Genomic DNA, 19,767 nt, shown 5'->3' with positions numbered 1-19,767 from the left:
GGTACTGGCAAGCACGGCTAGCCATACAAGACGCATACCTGCATATACCAATTGCACCCGCCCATCAGAGATTTCTCAGGTTCGCAATCCACTACCACTACCAGTTCGTGGCTCTCCCGTTCGGACTCGCCACAGCTCCCAGAGTGTTTACCAAAGTCATGGCAGCCACCATGGACGTCCTGCACTCCAGAGGCATAGTAGTCGTTCCATACCTGGACGATCTCCTTATCAAGGCTCCCACCTTCAAGGACTGTGAGCTCAGCGTCTCAATCACGATCGACACTCTGAGTCGCCTGGTGTTGGTTAGTCAACCTACAAAAGTCATCACCAACTCCGAGTCAGTGTCTGACCTTCCTGGGAATGCTATTCAACACCTTCAGGGGTCTAGTGCTCCTTCCCAAGGACAAGGCACTGCCTCTCCGTCTAGGAGTTCGCACTCTCCTCAGCAAACCCCCTCGATCTCCGGTTTGCCATGAGAGTCCTCGGCAGGATGATGACGGCAATAGATGCGGTCCCATTTGCCCAGCTTCACCTCAGGCCTCTCCAACTAGCCATCCTCAAGTCTTGGGACAGGAACCCTTTTTCTCTCGACAGGGAGTTCCAGCTGACGTCGTCAACCAGGAGGTCCCTGCACTGGTGGCTCAAGCCAACCTCACTAACAAAGGGGAAATCCTTTCTCACGGGTCAATGGAAGGTTTTGACCACCGACTCGAGCCTGACGGGTTGGGGTGCGGTACACCTACACCACAGAGCACAGGGCAAGTGGTCCCCAGTGGAAGCAACCATGCCCATCAACATCTTGGAAATTCGTGCCATCCTCCTGGCATTGAGAGCCTTCCATCACTTACTAGCAGCCTCTCACATCAGAGTACAGTCGGACAATGCCATGGCTGTGGCATATGTGAATCACCAAGGGGGGACCCGCAGTGCCCAGGCGATGCGAGAAGTGACACACATTCTCCACTGGGCGGAAGACACAGGTTCGGTTCTCTCTGCGGTCCACATTCTGGGTGTGGACAACTGGGAAGCAGACTTCCTCAGTCAGCAAGGAATGGACTCGGGAGACCGGTCTCTCCATCCCGGAGTTTTTCGACAGATCTGCCATCGTTGGGGGACTCCGGACGTGGACCTAATGACATCCCACTTTAATGCCAAGGTCTCCAACTTCATGGCCAGAACTCACGACCCGCGGGCGCTAGGAGCGGACGCCCTGGTTCAGGACTGGACCCAGTTCCAGCTCCCGTACATTTTTCCACCTCTCCCTCTGATATCCAGAGTGGTGAGGAAGATCAAGCAAGAGGGAGTTCCAACCATCCTAATCACACCGGACTGGCCCAGACGTACATGGTACGCCAACGTCGTACAGCTCACAGCAGACGTCCCCTGGCGTCTCCCCGACCGTCCGGATCTTCTGTCACAAGGCCCGTTCTACTACCAGAACTCAGGGGCCCTCAATTTTACGGCGTGGCCATTGAGACCTGGGTTCTAACCCAGTCAGGTTTCTCGCCGGACGTCATTGGAACCATGATCAGGGCACGGAAGCCAACCTCTGCTAAGATTTATTACCGTACCTGGAAAGCCTTCTTTACCTGGTGCGAATCTCGTGGCCAGATCCCATTCCCTTATTCCCTCCCCAGGGTACTTGGGTATCTCCAATCGGGTCTGGAGGCCAGACTGTCCCTGGCCTCCCTTAAGAGCCAGATGTCAGGTCTCTCAGTGCTTTTTCAGAGGTGCATTGCTAACAAGCCGCAAGTAAGGACATTTCTTCAGGGGGTTTCCCGATTGGTTCCCCCCATACAGACGACCACTAGAAATGTGGGACCTCAACCTGGTGCTGACAGCATTGCAGGAAACACCCTTTGAACCCCTTAGGGAAGTCCCACTCCGCCTTCTATCGCAGAAAGGGTTTTCCTGGGGGCAATCACCTCGCTACGCAGGGTGTCTGAACTGACAACACTCTCCTGCAGACGGCCCTTCCTGACTTTTTACCAGGACAAGGTAGTTCTCCGTATGGTCCCATCCTTCCTTCCGAAGGTTGTGTCCAACTTCCACCTCAATGAGGAAATTTCACTGCAATCCCTCTGTCCGGTCCCGGTTCATAGAGTGGAGATGGCTCTGCATACGCTTGACCTTGTCAGGGCATTACGTATCTATGTGTCTAGGACTGCGCCCTTCCGGAAGTCTGATTCTCTTTTCCTTCTTCTGGAAGGCGGCCGCAAGGGTCTGCCAGCTTCCTAAGCTACCCTTGCCTGGTGGATCAAATCCACCACACAAGAGGCCTACCGCCTCAAAAATTCTCCTCTTCCAGCAGGTATTACGGCACACTCTACACGTGCAGTAGGGGCCTCCTGGGCCATTAGGCACCAGGCCTCGGCACAACAAGTGTGTAAGGCAGCCACCTGGACTAGCCTACACACATTTACTAACACACTACAGGGTTCATACCCAGTCCTCAGCAGACGCGAGCCTGGGTAGATGTGTTCTGCAGGCAGCATTACCCCAATTGTAGAGGCCTGTCTACACAATATTCGTCCATTGCTTCCCACCCAGGGACTGCTTTGGGACGTCCCATGGTCCTGTGTCCCCCAATGAGGCGACAGAGTAAAGGAGATTTTTGTGTACTCACCGTAAAATCTCTTTCTCTTAGCCTCTAATTGGGGGACACAGCTCGCACCCTGTCGCTCGTTCTGGCCCGTTATTATGTTGAGTTCTCATATTGTTTTTTTTTTAGCTCGTACATAGTTGCTTTCTTATAGGCATGGTTATGTTATCCATGTTACGTTCCTTCTAATACTTTTGCACAAAACTGAAGATGGCTGACGCCGTCCGGGGGTGTATACTGCAGAGGAGGAGCCACGGTTAATCTTTTTCAGATTATGCATAGTGTCGCCTCCTAGTGGACAGCAGCATAACACCCATGGTCCTGTGTCCCCCAATTAGAGGCTAAGAGAAAGAGATTTTACGGTGAGTACACAAAAATCTCCTTTTTTGGAGAATACTATTCTTTACTAATACAGACATACCACAAGAACTGACTGCTCCTTTGTAATGGGGTTCTTCAATTTTAATATTGTTTCATGTCATATTGTATATGAATTATTTTATAAATTAATCCTTTTTCATTCTATTTAGCTCTTGCGGTCAATTAAGGATGTAAACGAACCCAAATTTTTGTCTCATGATATTCCTCTGTTCAATGGGATTACCAGTGACCTGTTCCCTGGCATTCAACTTCCGGAAGCCGACTATAAGGTATTAAAATATAATAGTGTCTTAAAGGGGTTTTCCAAGACTTAAAGAGGACTTGTCACTCGCCATAAATATGTAAATGCCGCTGTTCTCCTGACTCCGGCAATTTTTTTCTTTTCTTCCTCCTCCTCTCCGTTCCTGACATCTGTCACTCTCCTCTAGCCCTTTAAGCCAACTGGGCAAGGCCTTCCTGAAGACTCCCACAGAGAGGACTTGATGACCACACCCACTTGGCTATTAAAAATTATGAACTAGATTTCTATAAAGAGGCTATATCTCAGGAATGGAGAGGCGCAGGAGCAAAAGAAAAACAACACCGGATTCAGGAGAACAGCGGCATTTACACCAGGTAATAAAATTGCATATTAATGGCAAGTGATAGGTCCTATATAGCTGGCCAGCTATCATTTGGATGACAGTTATCTTTCCCGGCTCCCCCATATTCAGGAATGCTCGCTCCTGTTTTCTCTATGACAGAGTCGCTGCCAGAATCTTGTGGCAGCTGCTAATTTCAGGGTCAGAAAGTAAGGATCGGGTGATTAAACTCCAACCACCCGATTTTTATGTCCCCCAACATAATCTGTCATGAGGCCCCCATAAACAGTAGATGGTAGACCAATCCCATTGAAATTACCTGATCCTGATCCACTGCTTTGGAATTGGGTTACATGACCTTGTCACTCATCGTCCGGTCCCATTAGTGCAACCTGGGCAGCTGCACAGGGGCACACTTATACCTCCAATGCAGGATGATCTGATGTAGAAAAAAAATGGTTAAAACATCTGTGAGTGATTTATCACTAGTTTAATTGTAGGTTATGGAGACATTTTTTTTTTTTTAGATGAATGAATCGATTCGCAGTAGACTGATCCAATGGCCAGGTGTCATGGGTGCGTCAGATGTGACAGACATCTGACACACATCCCTGCAGTTGGTTGCAGGAAATCCCTTCTTTTGGCATTACAGACATCTTCTTAGCGGTCTTACTGTAGGACCCAGTGGCTACCTCCCTCCTGCTCTAATTGACAATCAGGCCTGGGTGTTTAAATACTTCCTGGTTGCTACACACAGAGGTGCCAGTGATCTTCACATGACCCCTTGTGAAGGCTTGGAGCAAGTGCAGTTCTTACTTCCTCTCTGGTGCTAAGAGGATGTGTGTGCCATCTCTCTGAAGTTGACTCAAGCTAAGCTACTTCCCCCATGTCTGTCTCCCCTTGCCGTCTTTAGTTGTCAGTGGGGATCGACTAGTGCTCACCCCCCCTTCCCTATCCAGAGCCAAGCGCTAAGGAAATACAGGGATAGGTTCCTGTGCGGCAATTGGTGAGGAACCAATATAGAGTGGGTAGGGGAGACAGGGTGATTGCCGATCAGCCTTGGAGGTCTCCATTTCCCCCTTTCCCTAGTGTCTGGGCTCCCTTCCCCTCATCCCTTTGTGTCGCACTTTGTCTTTCCTACACTGTGCGTGACATCAGGTCAGTGGTGGGCACTGAATAAGACCCCTGAGAGCCACCTTATTTCTTCCTGCCCCCCGGGTCTTCTTCAGATTAGCCGGCCTGGCATGACGCTATGGTTGCAGCATGATGTACACCAGGCCATATAATCAGAAGAGGAGCCGGGGATGCCGGCAGCTAAGAGGCGGCTCTCAGGGGTCCCATCCAGCGGCCACAGAATACTGATCTGGGTCCTGAAAATGTATTCTCCCACCTCTAATTGGATCCACTGTAAAGAAACTGATGAAATATTTTACCTTCCTTTTGCTCAGGATTTACTCGAATGCGCACAGGAGAGCTGTGCTGGACACAACATCCAGCCCGAGAAGGTCTTCCTGGAGAAAATGATACAGACGTATGAGATGATGATTGTCAGACACGGGTAAGCTGTAACTACAGAAGTCCATGGGACGGGGGATTTATTCTTCAGTTTCCATTTTATACAATGGGCCATGCTGCATTTTGTTTATCCCGTACAGTTTTATGTTGGTTGGAGAGCCGTTCTCTGGAAAAACGAAGGTCCTCCACGTCCTCGCTGATACGCTGTCTCTTATGAATGAGCGAGGGTGCGAAGAAGAAAAAGTGATTTACCGGACAGTGAACCCTAAAGCCATCACCATGGGGCAGCTGTTCGGGCAATTTGATCCAGTGTCACATGAGGTTCGTCTATGATTGGAATTATTGTTTATAATACTAATATCTTTGCTGAAAATGGGAAAATCTCCCCTTTTATGGCTTATGGACATGGTAGAAGGGGTTCCTTCAGAGACATAGACCCCAGCCATACATTGCCGGGCAATCATTTTATTATGACTTACTCCCTGTTTGCACAAAAATTGGAAACTGTTTTATTTTCCCCATCAGACATGGAAGCAACAAACTGTATTATTTATGCCAGAAATTAGCATAAATTTGCATACTTCCAGACACATTCTGACTAGACTGTGTCTGGCCTCACTCAATACACTTGCTTTGAGTGAGGTCGCGCACTTCTAGTTGGCATGTGACCGCATATATGCAAATCACTTACTTGCAGTCACTCCCGGTGCCGGCACGTTCACTTCAATAGGGGCCACGTGTAGTCAATACATGTGTATCATCAATATCATAATCCCAGGCATTCCCTTTAATAATCCTTTCAATTGTGGGATTGTATTGGATTTTATGGGAAGAGCAATTTTATTGATGCCTCTCTTCATTTGCAGTGGACCGATGGGATAGTCGCTAATACTTTCCGGGAGTTTGCGTTATCTGAGACCCCGGAAAGAAAATGGGTTATCTTTGATGGACCTATTGATACGCTATGGATAGAAAGTATGAACACAGTCCTAGATGATAATAAAAAGGTAACTCTCTATTTTACTTTGTGAAAACTTTTTTTTTTTTTTTTAAATCCTTTTCTGTTTTCATCACCATGTAGCATAACAAAAAGTTATAGAAAAAGTTATCCTCCATGTATATCTACAACCATGATGGAGAATATAAAACATTAGATTTTTTTGCATCTAAATATCTTTAATTAGCAATAAATTGCAAAAACTGTTTGTATTTCCTAACACTATCCGACAATATCCATTCATGAAGATGGAAATAACCCTTTAGTAGAGGACTTATGTATTGTATGTGGAGAGTAACGCTTTAAAAGATATTCATTGCAGGATCATCTTCCAATTATAAATCAGCTACTAGATTTTTGCACTTTTTTCAGATATTAATTTGTGCACATAATGATTGTACTTTCTCCACTAAAGCTTACAATGATCCTTTATGAGGTTACTGATCAGACTCTGTGGATTAAATTATTATTCATTTGTTCAACATTTCATATTGTTTTAAATATGTCCTTTTATTTTTAGCTTTGCTTGATGAGTGGGGAGATCATTCAGATGTCACCTCAGATGAGTCTGATTTTTGAAACAATGGACCTTTCCCAGGCGTCGGTAGGTTTTCACTCATCCTATAAGAGAGGAGTTCCCATATACTTGTACATCGGGGTATCTAATGCTAACTAATCAGATTTAGTTATAGGGTTGACTTTTATGGGTATTCTCATCTTTTAAAGCATATCCACAAAAATGGCCATAATTGTCTGATAGATGAGGGTCTCTCCTCTGGCACCCACCCTAACTTTTCTCGAATATGAGGCCCCATCTTGTGCCGCTGTGAAAGGAGAGTTTGGCAGCATGTGCAACACTTCCATTCACCGATTTGGAAGTCCTACATACACAGTCATCAGGGGTGTAATGATCGCTTTTGCAGAGGTCGCGACTGGGCCCGTGCAGGTGAGGGGCCCGCCGACATCAGCGCAAATTTCAACTGGATGTGCGCCCTCGAACGCACATTCAGATGAAGTGTATTGAGGCGCAGAGACCCGTTGGGTCTGTGCACGGCAATGCACACTGCCGGCCAATCAGAAGCCAGCAGCTGATGTCGACGTGCACGTGACTGAGGGCGTATGACAGTGACATCATATGCTCCCGACGTTTGCACTCTGAAGTAAGATGCTGGCTTCAGAAGAGGATGGCGCACAGCGGGGGAGCGGAGGAAAAGCGAGCAGAATCAGTTATTTTTTTTCTATGCATTAAAGTACAACGGCAGAATGGGGGACATATACCAGGATGGGGGATATATATACTAGGATGGGGATATATATATACCAGGATGGAGGATATATATACCAGGATAAGGGATAAATATACCAGGATTGGGCCCAGAATAAGGGACATATACCAGGATGGGGTCTATATATACTAGGATGGGGGATATACAGTATATACCAGGATCAGGGATATATATATACCAGAATGGGGGATAAATATACCAGAATGGGGCCCCTGGATAAGGGACATATATACCAGGATGGGGGATATATGTATCAAGGTGGGGCCCAGGATAAGGGACATATATACCAGGATGGGGGATATATATATCAAGGTGGGGCCCAGGATAAGGGACATGTACACTAGGATGGGGGATATATATACCAGGATGGGGCCAGAACAGGGGACATATATACCAGGAAGGAGCCCAATATGGGGGACATTACTACATAATGGGGTAGGAGGTGCAACGCGTATGTCCTTATATGACTTAGAACACTACAAGGGCCCATACATCTGACCAACATGCAGGGGGTCCAAATCTTGCAATGGGGGCCCATCGGACTCTAGTTACGCCACTGACAGTCATCTCTACATTCATTTTAGTCGCTATAATTAAAGGGATTGTCAGTCCCTTTCATTCTGGTGCTACTACAACAATCATCTAAATGGTGAGGATGCAGTTCCTGACACCAGCACTGAATGTAGGGAAAATGTAATGTTACATAGCTTCTACTCAAATAAATGGATGTCTATGTAATCTATGGATGATGGAAATGTCAGGACACTTGGAAACGACTTTGTAGACTGTTTTTTCATCCACACAGCGAGATAATTAGATAACTGGATCGGCTTGTGTCTTAGGGCAACCCTACTTAGTATATCTCTCTCTCCAGCCCGCCACTGTTAGCCGCTGCGGTATGATTTATCTGGAACCCCAACAACTGGGCTGGGCGCCCCTGGTGAAGTCCTGGCTCAGCACCCTTCCCGATGCACTGAAGACTAAGGACCACCTTGCTCTTCTAGAGGAACTCTTTAAGTGGCTCGTCCAACCTTCCCTTCGATTCCTCCGAAAGCAGTGCAAGGTGGGCGCCATGTGTCCTCTCAATTGTAGGAGCATTGCACAAGTTTGTAGTCTAGATTTACCCTCAGTGTCCTAATGTCTTTCCTCATAGGAACTGGTGACAGCCAGCAATGGCAATGTGGTAATATCACTCACACGATTATTGGAGATGCTGATTTTTGATGTGGTGAGAGAGGATCCGAATAATAAGCACATTCGTATCTGGATCATGGTAAGTGGAAGATCTGCCGATCCCATACACAGTGTGGCTAATCCATGTGCAGGTATAGACAGTTCTTTCCTATGGTCCTGGAAAACGGGGGAAATAATTCCAAGTGGAGAGAAATTGTGAAAATATCACAATTCTGACATTATTTTTGGGGAATTGTTTTTACGGTGTACATTGTGTGGTAAAAATTACTTAGCAATATGATTCACTCATCAGTACGATTACACCGATACCAAACATGTCCAGTTTTTTTATTAGATTGGTAGTGAAAAAAAAAAATTAGAAGTTCGGTAAAAACATTTTTTGGGTTGTGTCACCATTTTCCGAGACCCATGACGTTTTCATTTTTTAGTCCATGGAGCTGTTTGAGAGCTTATTTTTTGCGGTACAAGACAATGTTTTCGTTGATACCATATTGGGATAGATATTACATTTTGATCGCTTGTTGCAGCATTTTTTGTGATACTGCATCGACCAGAAAAACATAATTTTGTCGTTCTTGATTTTTTTCTTGTTACGCCATTTACTGATCGGGTTAATTATTTTTATATTTTGATAGATTGGACTTTTCTGAATGCAGCGATACCACATATGTGTATTTTTTGTAAAACTTATTTTCTCTGTTTTTAGTGGGAGGAAAAAAAACATTTCAAGTTTTATGGGGGTTTTTTTATTGTTTTTTTTCATATTTTTTAAAACTTTTTTTTAACTTTTCTCTGTACTTATTAGCCCCCTTAGGGAACTTAAAGCTGCGATCGTCTGATCGCTTGTGCTATATACAGCAATGCTACACCATTGCTGCATATAGCAAAAATCGCGGTCTCCTTTGAAGCCCGGCCACGTCATCCGCGATTGTTAAAGGCAGGTTCCTGACGTCTGCTGAGAATTGCATGTCAATAGCACCTTTAGAAATATATATACTTAGAAAATTGCTGATGTGTTCAATACTTATTTCGCCCGCTGTATATTGTATCCCTTTTCTTCTCTTTTAGGCCAGTTTTGCTTTCTCCCTGGTTTGGTCCATTGGTGGCTGTTGTGACACCGACAGCCGAGTGAAGTTTGATGCTTTTTTCAAAGAAATTGTTGCAGGAAAAAACGATCAGAGCCCTTTCCCGTCCTCCGTGGGGAAATGGGAATGTCCTTTGGACGATAAAGGCCTGGTCTATGACTACATGTACGAGGTAAAGGGATTTCTTGGAACCAGATTCATGGAAATCAAGCCTAATGCTCAGCAACTTATAACTTTGGCCTTTGGGTTATTATCTTAGGTCTCTTAGGACATGTTCACACTGTGTTTATACCATACATCTATGACTCTGCCAGAGGTTCTGATTGAATCCCCAAAAAACTGAATTCAGAAGGAGACATAGAGTCCAATGACCTAAGTGGATTCCGTCAGATCCTCCAGCAGAGTAATAGACATGCTGCATAAACGCAGTGTGAACAGGACCTAAATGTCAAACTTATGTAATGTGTCAGTGCTCTCTTATCCCTACATCAAATGTCTCCGAATATGGTTTATCAAAGTTGTAACTACTTTTTTTTTTTCTTTGAAGTTAAAAGGCCGAGGGCGCTGGGTTCACTGGAATGAGTTTATTAAAGGCACAGCCACATGGGACAAAAGCACCAAAATCCAAGATATCATTGTGCCAACTATGGATACTGTCAGATACACCTTCCTCATGGATATGTGCATCAGAAACACCAAGTAAGAGTAACAAAATGACTCTCATTAGGAAACCTTCTTGACAATTATCCATTTTGCCATCACAATTACTTATTGTATGGGAAAACCATTGGGATAATGGAGTCAAATTAGGAATCCCTATTGGTCTATCAACAGAAAACTGGCCGCCATTCACACCTGTCTGTTTTATGTCTGTAGCAAACACAGTTTCTATAAATGTAAATAGTTTGCTAGTTACTTAAGGACGTGAAACACGGATCACGATGGACGGACCGGCCGCGGGACGCCTGACCTGAAATTGACAGCCTCATAGACATACATGAGGCTGGCGAGTTTGGGTCTGGAGATCTTGGTCCGTACATGGATGGTGTTTATCGGACGTCTGAATTCGGGCCTAAATGTGTAGTTTTATTCTCAACACTGTAAAATGTTTGATTTTATGGTTGCCCTACAAACTACTTTCCTTTTTTCGTAGACCACTCTTATTTGTGGGACCGACGGGGACAGGGAAATCTGTTTACGTCAAAGACAAACTGATGAACAATCTGGACAAAGAAAAATTCTTTCCCTTCTTCATCAACTTTTCTGCTCGTACCAGTGCCAATCAGATTCAGGTTTGTCTTCTTTTTATCACCCTGCCTTATGACAAATGAAAGAGGTTGCTTCATTACGATACATAGATGTCATTGGGGGGATATGCCACTTAGGACCCTCTTCTATGAGCCAGAGCCATAGGATAGGGCATCAATGTATGATTGGCCGGAGTCCTGCATGCGGCATCCCCGCCGATCAGCTGTTATCGGTGCCGGCGGCAGCGACCCACAGCCGGAAGTCCTTGCCTGTGGTTCCTGCTGTCCATTTGTAGTGGCCACCAAGGGGTACTGCACATCCGCCTCCCATTCAATTGAACTTTACACTACACTACAACTTGATGGCCAAGCACCACAGGTAAGGACTTCCAGTGAAGCCAACCAGTGTCTGATGATCGCCTGCAGTAGTGACTTTCTGAGCCAGAAAAGAGAGCTAGCAAACTGTTTTGTCTGGCTCGAATGAAACATCAATGCTGCAGCCAATCAATAGTCGCTGATTGGCTGCAGCGGTCATGTGATATTTTCTACCTGAAAATGAGACACAGGCAGTAGTGGTCAACCTATTGAATCTTCCTACACATAGTTTGCATCTTTTTCTAGAATATTGTCATGGACAGACTGGACAAAAGACGGAAAGGTGTGTACGGACCTCAGATGGGGAAGAAATGTGTCATATTTGTGGATGATATGAACATGCCAGCATTAGAAAAATATGGAGCACAGCCACCTATCGAACTCCTGCGGCAGTTCTTCGACCACGGGAATTGGTAATATTCGAAGCAAAAAAATTTATATTTTTTTTATTTGTAAGTTATTTTCTTTTATCTTTTCCACTATCTAAAAAAATATTTTCACACCTTTTAGGTACGACTTAAAGGACACCTCCAAAATCTCTTTGGTTGATGTACAGCTGATTGCAGCAATGGGTCCCCCCGGTGGCGGAAGAAACGCAGTTACACCTCGATTTTTGCGTCATTTTAACATCTGCACTATTAACGCCTTCAGTGATGAGACCATGGTCCGAATCTTCTCCGCCGTGGTGGCCTTCTATCTACGAAACAATGAGTTTTCACCCGAATTTTTTACTGTTGGGAACCAAATAGTTAACGGCACCATGGAGGTGAGAAATACTACATTTTTTTTATATATATATCATTTGACTCTATGACCCATACAGTGCCACTTTAAAAAGAGTATTCTTGTGGTGCTGCAGGCCCTCCAACTCACTAAATCCTCCTCATAATCCCAAATCTCTACGTTTTAAGGATCTTTAAGTTTTAACATAGCTATGAAGCATGTTATGGATTTCTATATGTGTACAAGATCAGAACCACCATCAGCACGAGTGCAGCATCAGAACCACCGTCAGTACATGAATGCAGTGCCAAAACCACCACCAGTACATGAATGTAGCGACAGAACCACCGTCAGTACATGAATGCAGCACCAGAACCACTGTCAGTACATAAATGCAGCGCCAGAACCACCATCAGTACATGAATGCAGCGCCAGAACCACCGTCAGTACATTAATGCAGCGCCAGAACCACCGTCAGTACATTAATGCAGCGCCAGAACCACCGTCAGTACACGAATGCAGCGCTGGAACCACTTTCAGTGCATGAATGCCGCGCCAAATCCACCGTCTGTTCAGCTGATTGGTGGGGGTACCTGAATTCAGACCCCAACCAATCTGATTTTGATGGCTTATACAATTTTCTTAAGTTTTACTTCACTCATAGTTTTGTATCTAAATTCTAGGTGTACAAGAAAGCCATGGAGAACCTATTACCCACCCCGGCTAAATCCCATTATACATTTAATCTGCGGGATTTCTCTCGAGTGGTGCAGGGATGCTTACTGATCAAGAAAGAGTCAACGGAAAATAAACGTGTCATGGTGCGACTCTTTGTCCACGAAGTTCTGCGGGTGTTTTATGACCGCTTAGTCGACGACCAGGACCGATCCTGGCTATACAAACTATTGAAAGATGTGGTGAAAGATCATTTCAAAGAAAGTTTCGATTCTGTTTTTGAGAACCTAAAACAAGAAAACAAACCTGTAAGTAGTGAAATACTGACTTGGCTAGAATCAGACGTCTATATAGCGGACGTATTCTACGGTCGGTCGTGTTATTGGTGCAGTTCCCGGGCCGACTGTCCTAACTTGAACTAGCATAGCCTCATAACCATCTATGACGCTGTTAGTTTGGGACCGGCAGAATCTTGGTAGGATTGGGAAATGCAATGTAACATGTAGTGTAAAATACGTTTGCTATCATAGCGCAAGCTATGATATTTGATGTTCTATAATAATTGGATATATAATTGTCGAGTTTTTTTTTGCAGCTCGTAGAGGAAGATATTAGAAACTTGCTGTTTGGCGACTACATGAATCCTGATCTTGAAGGCGATGAACGTTTGTATGCCGAGATACCAAGTGTGCAGCAGTTCAACGATGTTGTGGAGAGATGTCTGGATGAATACAACCAGACCCACAAAACCCGTATGAACCTTGTTATATTCAGGTATGCCTGTAATAGGAGCATATAGCTGCCTCTGCACTCACTCTGTCCAGGGCCATGGCCAGAGCTAGATGGCCAGCTTGGGCACCATTGAGTGAAGGGTGCCACTGTGAACCTCCTTTTTTACACCCAATTGAAAACTGTGTCTGAGCATATGATAAGTATATTGTATATATTTATATTTATATCTATGTATGTGTATATATATATATATATATATATATATATATATATATATATATATATATATATATATATATATATATACATATACATATATATATATCTTGTAAGGATTTGTACTCATTGAGCCGCGTTGGAGGTAGACATAGGTTCACACAGTGATGCAGTCCACGGGTTCAAACAAACTGGTGGTTTATTTAGTGTCCATACACCAGTGAGTAAACAAAAGTAACAGCCTTTTCCTGCCACAAAAAGGAATAACAGAACAAGGCTCAAAATAACAAGTCCATGCAGCACGGCCTCAGCCGTTTAAACAAAGTGCCTTCCTCTGCCTCCTGCAGAGTCTGAGAAGCACATGCAAGGTCTGCTCACCTTGCCCAACACACACACAGACTGAGACAGGCGCAGCTGTCTTAAATCAGCCTTCCAAGACCTGGACTGGAGGTAAATGAGCCGCTGTTCCCCCCCAGCTCTTTCAGCTGCTCGTACAACCTGGCCCTGTAATCCGGGCCCATTAAATTCCTCTCAGCACTATGTGTGCTGGAGCCTGCTTCTCCGGGTTCTACATCACTGGCAGGACGAGGAGTCAGGCTAGCAGCGGGACCTGAGGGCTGAAGCAGAGATAAGAAACTGTGCAACAACTTTGCTTGGGCACCTCCATTTTGGAGGAGGTGCCCTATATATGGGAGGACCCTCGGCTATTTGCCGAGGACTCCTTAGGACGGCGCGCGCGGCCCCTTTAAGAGGGGGGGAGCGCGCGCGCTCCCTAAACACAGTGTCCGGGGGACTGCGCGCGCCGACAGCAGGCTGAGAAGGAGAGCGGGGAGCACGGAGAGAGAGGAGGTGAAGGTGAGAGGGACGGCGTCTCTGCCTGGCAGGAGGCTGAGACGCCGATGCTACAGGACTGCGCGCGCCGACAGCAGGCTGGGAAGGAGAGCGGGGAGAGAGGAGGTGAGAGGGACGGCGTCTCTGCCTGGAAGGAGGCAGAGACTCCGATGCTACAGTACCCCCCCCTTTACGTCCCCTCTTTTTTAGGCCAGAAAGGAATTTTTCAAGGAGAAGCGGGGCATGAATGTTCTCCCTGGGTTCCCAAGTTCTCTCCTCTGGGCCAAACCCCTTCCAATCCACCAGAAAAAAGGTTCTCCCTCTTACCCTCTTGGTGGCCAGAGTATTCTCTACCTCAAAAACGTCCTCAGCAGCAACCGGAGCAGGAGGAGTGCCTGAATTATTGGAAAAAGAGTTAAAGACAGCAGGTTTGAGGAGAGATACGTGGAAGGAGAAGCTTCAACTTGTAGGCCACTGGATTGATTTGTTTAAGGACCTCAAATGGACCAATGAACCGAGGACCCAGCTTGTAGGAGGGTACTTTGAGCCGCACATGTTTGGAGGAGAGCCAAACCTTGTCGCCCGGACGGAATTGAGGCGGATCCAGACGTCTTTTGTCAGCAAATCTCTTAATCCGCTCGGAAGACTGAAGTGCGGACCTAGTATTCTCCCAAATAGTGGAAAAATCACAGACCAGGGACTCTATGTATGTGTGTATATATATATATATATATATATATATATATATATATATATACATATACATATATATATATCTTGTAAGGATTTGTACTCATTGAGCCGCGTTGGAGGTAGACATAGGTTCACACAGTGATGCAGTCCGCGGGTTCAAACAAACTGGTGGTTTATTTAGTGTCCATACACCAGTGAGTAAACAAAAGTAACAGCCTTTTCCTGCCACAAAAAGGAATAACAGAACAAGGCTCAAAATAACAAGTCCATGCAGCACGGCCTCAGCCGTTTAAACAAAGTGCCTTCCGCTGCCTCCTGCAGAGTCTGAGAAGCACATGCAGGGTCTGCTCACCTTGCCCAACACACACACAGACTGAGACAGGCGCAGCTGTCTTAAATCAGCCTTCCAAGACCTGGACTGGAGGTAAATGAGCCGCTGTTCCCCCCCAGCTCTTTCAGCTGCTCGTACAACCTGGCCCTGTAATCCGGGCCCATTAAATTCCTCTCAGCACTATGTGTGCTGGAGCCTGCTTCTCCGGGTTCTACATCACTGTTACGGGTCCGGGCGGTGGAACGGGTGAGCTGCAGGGTTGTCCACAGAAGCGGAGACGGGAAACGGAATCCGGGGTTGTTGGCCATAGACAATAAAGAACGGGGACTTGGAAGTGGATTCGCTCTCATGATTGTTATAAGAGAATTCGGCCCATGGCAGGAGGTCCACCCAATCAGTGTGGTGGGCATTGACAAAGTGCCGGAGGTAGCTGGTAAGGATGTGGTTGATCCGCTCTACTTGACCATTGGACTGAGGGTGGTAAGCGGAGGAGAAATCCAGGGTGACATCCAGCAGCTTACAGGTAGCTCTCCAGAAGCGCGAAGTGAACTGAACCCCTCGATCCGGCACGATGTGGAGGGGTAGGCCATGGAGACGAAAGATATGGTGAAAGAAGTCTTTAGCTAGCTCAGATGCAAACGGGAGACCGGGCAGAGGAATGAAGTGGGCCATTTTAGAAAAGCGGTCCGCGACCACCCAAATGACTGTACAACCGGCAGAAACAGGGAGATCGGTAATAAAGTCCATAGCGATATGTTGCCACGGGGCAGCAGGTACGGGAAGAGGCAGGAGATGACCGGCTGGTAAATGTCTGGGAACTTTGTTGCGGGCCCAAGATGAACAGGCTGTGACGAAGTCTACCACATCCTTACGCAGGGTAGGCCACCAGTAATGCCGGGTAATGAGCTGGAAGGTCTTCTTTTGGCCAGCATGGCCAGCTAGTTTAGAAGAATGGCCCCAGCGAAGAACCTTCTCACGGTCTGGAACCGCTACAAACGTCTTACCGGGTGGAAGACGAGTTACATCCAAGGGGGCCATATTCATCACCTTGGAGGGATCGATGATGTGCATAGGCTCCTCCTCTTGATTGGAGGACAGGAAGGATCGGGACAAGGCATCGGCTTTGACATTCTTGTCCGCCAGGCGGAAATGCAGGATGAAGTCGAAGCGGGCAAAAAACAAAGACCTCCGGGCCTGACGCGGATTGAGTCTTTGGGCATTCTGGAGATATGCCAGATTTTTGTGATCCGTATAGATGATCACCGGGTATAGAGCCCCCTCAAGCAGGTAGCGCCACTCCTCCAGTGCCAATATGACGGCTAGCAATTCTCGGTCTCCTATGGAGTAGTTGTGCTCAGATGAGGAGAAGATTTTGGAGAAGAAGCCGCAGGTTACCATTCTCCCGGAAGAAGATTTTTGGGTGAGCATCGCCCTGGCTCCGGAGGAGGAAGCATCAGCCTCCAGGTAGAATTGTTTATTACAGTCTGGACGGTGCAGTACAGGGGCAGAGGAGAAGGCTTGCTTTAAGGAAAGGAAGGCCTCCTCGGCTTCGGGCGACCATACCTTGGGATTTACTCCGTTACGAGTGAGCGCAGATATGGGAGCCGTCCGGGACGAGAAGTGTGGAATGAAGAGACGATAGTAATTGGCAAAGCCCAGGAATCGCTGAATCGCCTTCAACCCCTCCGGACGGGGCCACTTTAGGACAGCAGAGAGTTTCTCGGGATCCATTCGCAAGCCTGTCTGGGAGATAACATAGCCTAGGAATGGAAGAGAGGTCTGTTCGAAGAGGCACTTCTCGTATTTAGCATAGAGGTGGTTCTGCCTGAGCCCAAGCTGGACCTGACGAACATCCCTCCGGTGTGTAGGAAGATCCGGAGAGAAGACCAAGATGTCGTCCAGGTATACCACCACGCAGGAGTAAAGAAGATCACGGAAGATGTCGTTGACCAGTTCTTGGAAGACGGCGGGAGCATTGCAGAGACCGAAGGGCATCACACGGTACTCATAGTGACCGTCCCGGGTATTGAATGCCGTCTTCCACTCGTCTCCTTGCCGGATACGGACCAGGTTATATGCTCCACGTAGATCCAGCTTGGAAAAGATCCTGGCGCCTTTAAGGCGATCAGACAACTCGGAGATAAGTGGCAGGGGGTATTTATTCTTTACCGTGATCTGATTGAGTCCTCTATAGTCAATACAGGGGCGTAGCGAGCCATCCTTTTTTTTGACAAAGAAGAATCCGGCTCCAGCCGGGGAGGTAGACTTCCAGATGAATCCCCTAGCCAGATTCTCTTCAATGTACTCAGACATGGCCTGGGTTTCGGCCGCAGACAACGGGTAAATACGGCCACGGGGTGGAGTGGTGCCAGGTACCAGGTCGATCGGGCAATCATATGGCCTATGAGGTGGCAAAGTCTCTGCTCCCTTTTTACCGAAGACATCACCATAGGGCCAATAAGGAGCCGGAAGACCGGGTAAATTAGCTGGGGTAGGTGGTGGACAAACCGGAACCAGGCAGGTCTTGTGGCAGTCATGCCCCCACCGGAGTATTTCACCGGATTGCCAGTTCAACACGGGTTCATGTGTCCAGAGCCAAGGTAGGCCTAGCAATAGGGAGTGAGAGAGTCCGGGTAGCACATGGAAGGAGATTTCCTCAGAGTGCAGCATTCCCACCTGCAGGGTTATGGGTTCTGTGACGAGCAGGATGGTCACCGGAAGGAGTCTTCCATCCACGGATGCGACTGACAATGGTTCAGCCAGAGACTTGGTGGGAATACAGTATTTCTCAACCAGGGACTGGGAAATGAGGTTTCCAGCTGCTCCAGAATCCAGGTGGGCGAGTTCAAAGTGACGGTTCCCTCCCCAGGAGATAGAGACAGACAAAGTCAGGGATGGAGAGGGCTTACTTTTGTCTAGGGCGACCTCTCCGAGCGGTCCTAGACACTGGAGTTTCCCGGCCTCTCCGGGCAGGAACGGATCAGGTGCTCCTTACTGCCACAATAGAAACAGCTCCCCTCGGCTCGGCGTAACTCTTGGCGAGATTTGACCATCTTGGTCTGGTCGATCTGCATGGGCTCGGGTGAGTGCGCCCGGGGTGTGACAGAAGAGGAGACCGGTCTCTGGAAAGTAGGAGCAAGGCGGGGAAACCTTCTCTCACGGGTGGTCTCCTTGGTGCGTTCTTGAAACCGGATGTCAATCCGGGTAGCCAGCGACACCAGGTCATCCAGGGTGGTCGGAATGTCCCGACCAGCGAGCTCGTCTTTAATCCGACCAGAAAGGCCCTCCCAGAAGAAGGACACCAGGGCCTCGTTATCCCAGGCAAGCTCAGAAGCGAGGGTGCGGAAGCGTATGGCATATTGGCCCACGGTGAGACTCCCTTGGAGGAGACGTAGCTGAGAGGAGGCTGATGAGGTCTTACGTCCCGGTTCATCGAAGACTTTCCGGAAAGCAGTGAGGAAAGACGATAGGTCAGACACCAGGGGATCCCCTCTCTCCCACAGGGGATTTAGCCAAGCCAGTGCCTCCCCAGTGAGATGGGACATGATGAATGCCACTTTGGCCCGGTCGGAGATAAACTAATGTGCCAAGAGTTCAAAGTGCAGGGTGCACTGGTTTATGAAACCTCGAGCCAAGGCGGGGTCTCCACCAAAACGAGGCGGTGCAGAAAGCCGGGGACCGGGGCCGGATACCATGGTATTGGTGGGCAGCGGAGCTGCCGGGGTGCGAGTCGTGCAACTAGAGGCGCATCCTGGTGGAGCAGTCAGTGTGTCCAGGCAGGAGTTGACATTCCGCAGGTGGTTCAGGATAGATTCCTGTTGGGATCTCTGATGGGAGACTTCGTGGTATAGGTCAGAGAGCGAGGGAGCTTGGGTGCCACCGGGTTCCATGGCCCGAGCAACATGTTACGGGTCCGGGTGGTGGAACCTCTGTGCCGCGGTGCAAGGAGGGACCCAGAGGGGCGTAACTAAGTATTAACCCGAACCGACCCTGGTCGGACCGCGGCTAACGACTCCGTGACCAGGGAGGATCTGGGCAGAGGGACCAGGTGCTACTCTGGGGACGACCTTGTAAGAGAGCAGGTGGCTCCCATGGGTCAGATGGCAGGAACTGACCGGTATGACGGATGGACACAGCAAGCAGGCAGAAGTCTCTGGTTAACTGACAGGTGGTCACGGTACGTGACAGCAGAGCAAGTAGTAGTCTCTAGGTTTACCAGGCAGGTGGCCACAGCAAGTGACGGCAGAGCCTCCAGGTAGGCTAGCAGGAAACAGGCGAGTGCTCCCAGGTGAGCGGGCAGACA

General features: G+C 47.6%; 1 protein-coding gene across 1 annotated transcript in view; it reads left to right on the top strand.

Annotated features, from left to right (window-relative positions):
* DNAH12 (dynein axonemal heavy chain 12) overlaps nucleotides 1–19,767 on the top strand; it is a 161,508-nt gene that overhangs the window by 78,722 nt on the left and 63,019 nt on the right. The window contains exons 29-42 of the mRNA XM_073644615.1: nucleotides 3,133–3,252; nucleotides 5,013–5,122; nucleotides 5,220–5,400; nucleotides 5,946–6,086; nucleotides 6,597–6,680; nucleotides 8,237–8,425; nucleotides 8,516–8,635; nucleotides 9,625–9,813; nucleotides 10,189–10,340; nucleotides 10,795–10,933; nucleotides 11,510–11,676; nucleotides 11,774–12,029; nucleotides 12,670–12,969; nucleotides 13,257–13,435. Coding sequence (XP_073500716.1) covers nucleotides 3,133–3,252; nucleotides 5,013–5,122; nucleotides 5,220–5,400; nucleotides 5,946–6,086; nucleotides 6,597–6,680; nucleotides 8,237–8,425; nucleotides 8,516–8,635; nucleotides 9,625–9,813; nucleotides 10,189–10,340; nucleotides 10,795–10,933; nucleotides 11,510–11,676; nucleotides 11,774–12,029; nucleotides 12,670–12,969; nucleotides 13,257–13,435 — 2,327 coding nt within the window. The remainder of the gene's footprint in view (nucleotides 1–3,132; nucleotides 3,253–5,012; nucleotides 5,123–5,219; nucleotides 5,401–5,945; nucleotides 6,087–6,596; nucleotides 6,681–8,236; nucleotides 8,426–8,515; nucleotides 8,636–9,624; nucleotides 9,814–10,188; nucleotides 10,341–10,794; nucleotides 10,934–11,509; nucleotides 11,677–11,773; nucleotides 12,030–12,669; nucleotides 12,970–13,256; nucleotides 13,436–19,767) is intronic.

The sequence above is a fragment of the Phyllobates terribilis genome, unplaced genomic scaffold (assembly GCF_046119375.1).
Source record: "Phyllobates terribilis strain yellow unplaced genomic scaffold, ASM4611937v1 Scaffold_8__6_contigs__length_399053987, whole genome shotgun sequence".
In the NCBI taxonomy this organism is placed as follows: domain Eukaryota; kingdom Metazoa; phylum Chordata; class Amphibia; order Anura; family Dendrobatidae; genus Phyllobates; species Phyllobates terribilis.
Note: the sequence above shows the minus strand (reverse complement) of the source record. Positions and strands in the feature narration are given on the sequence as shown.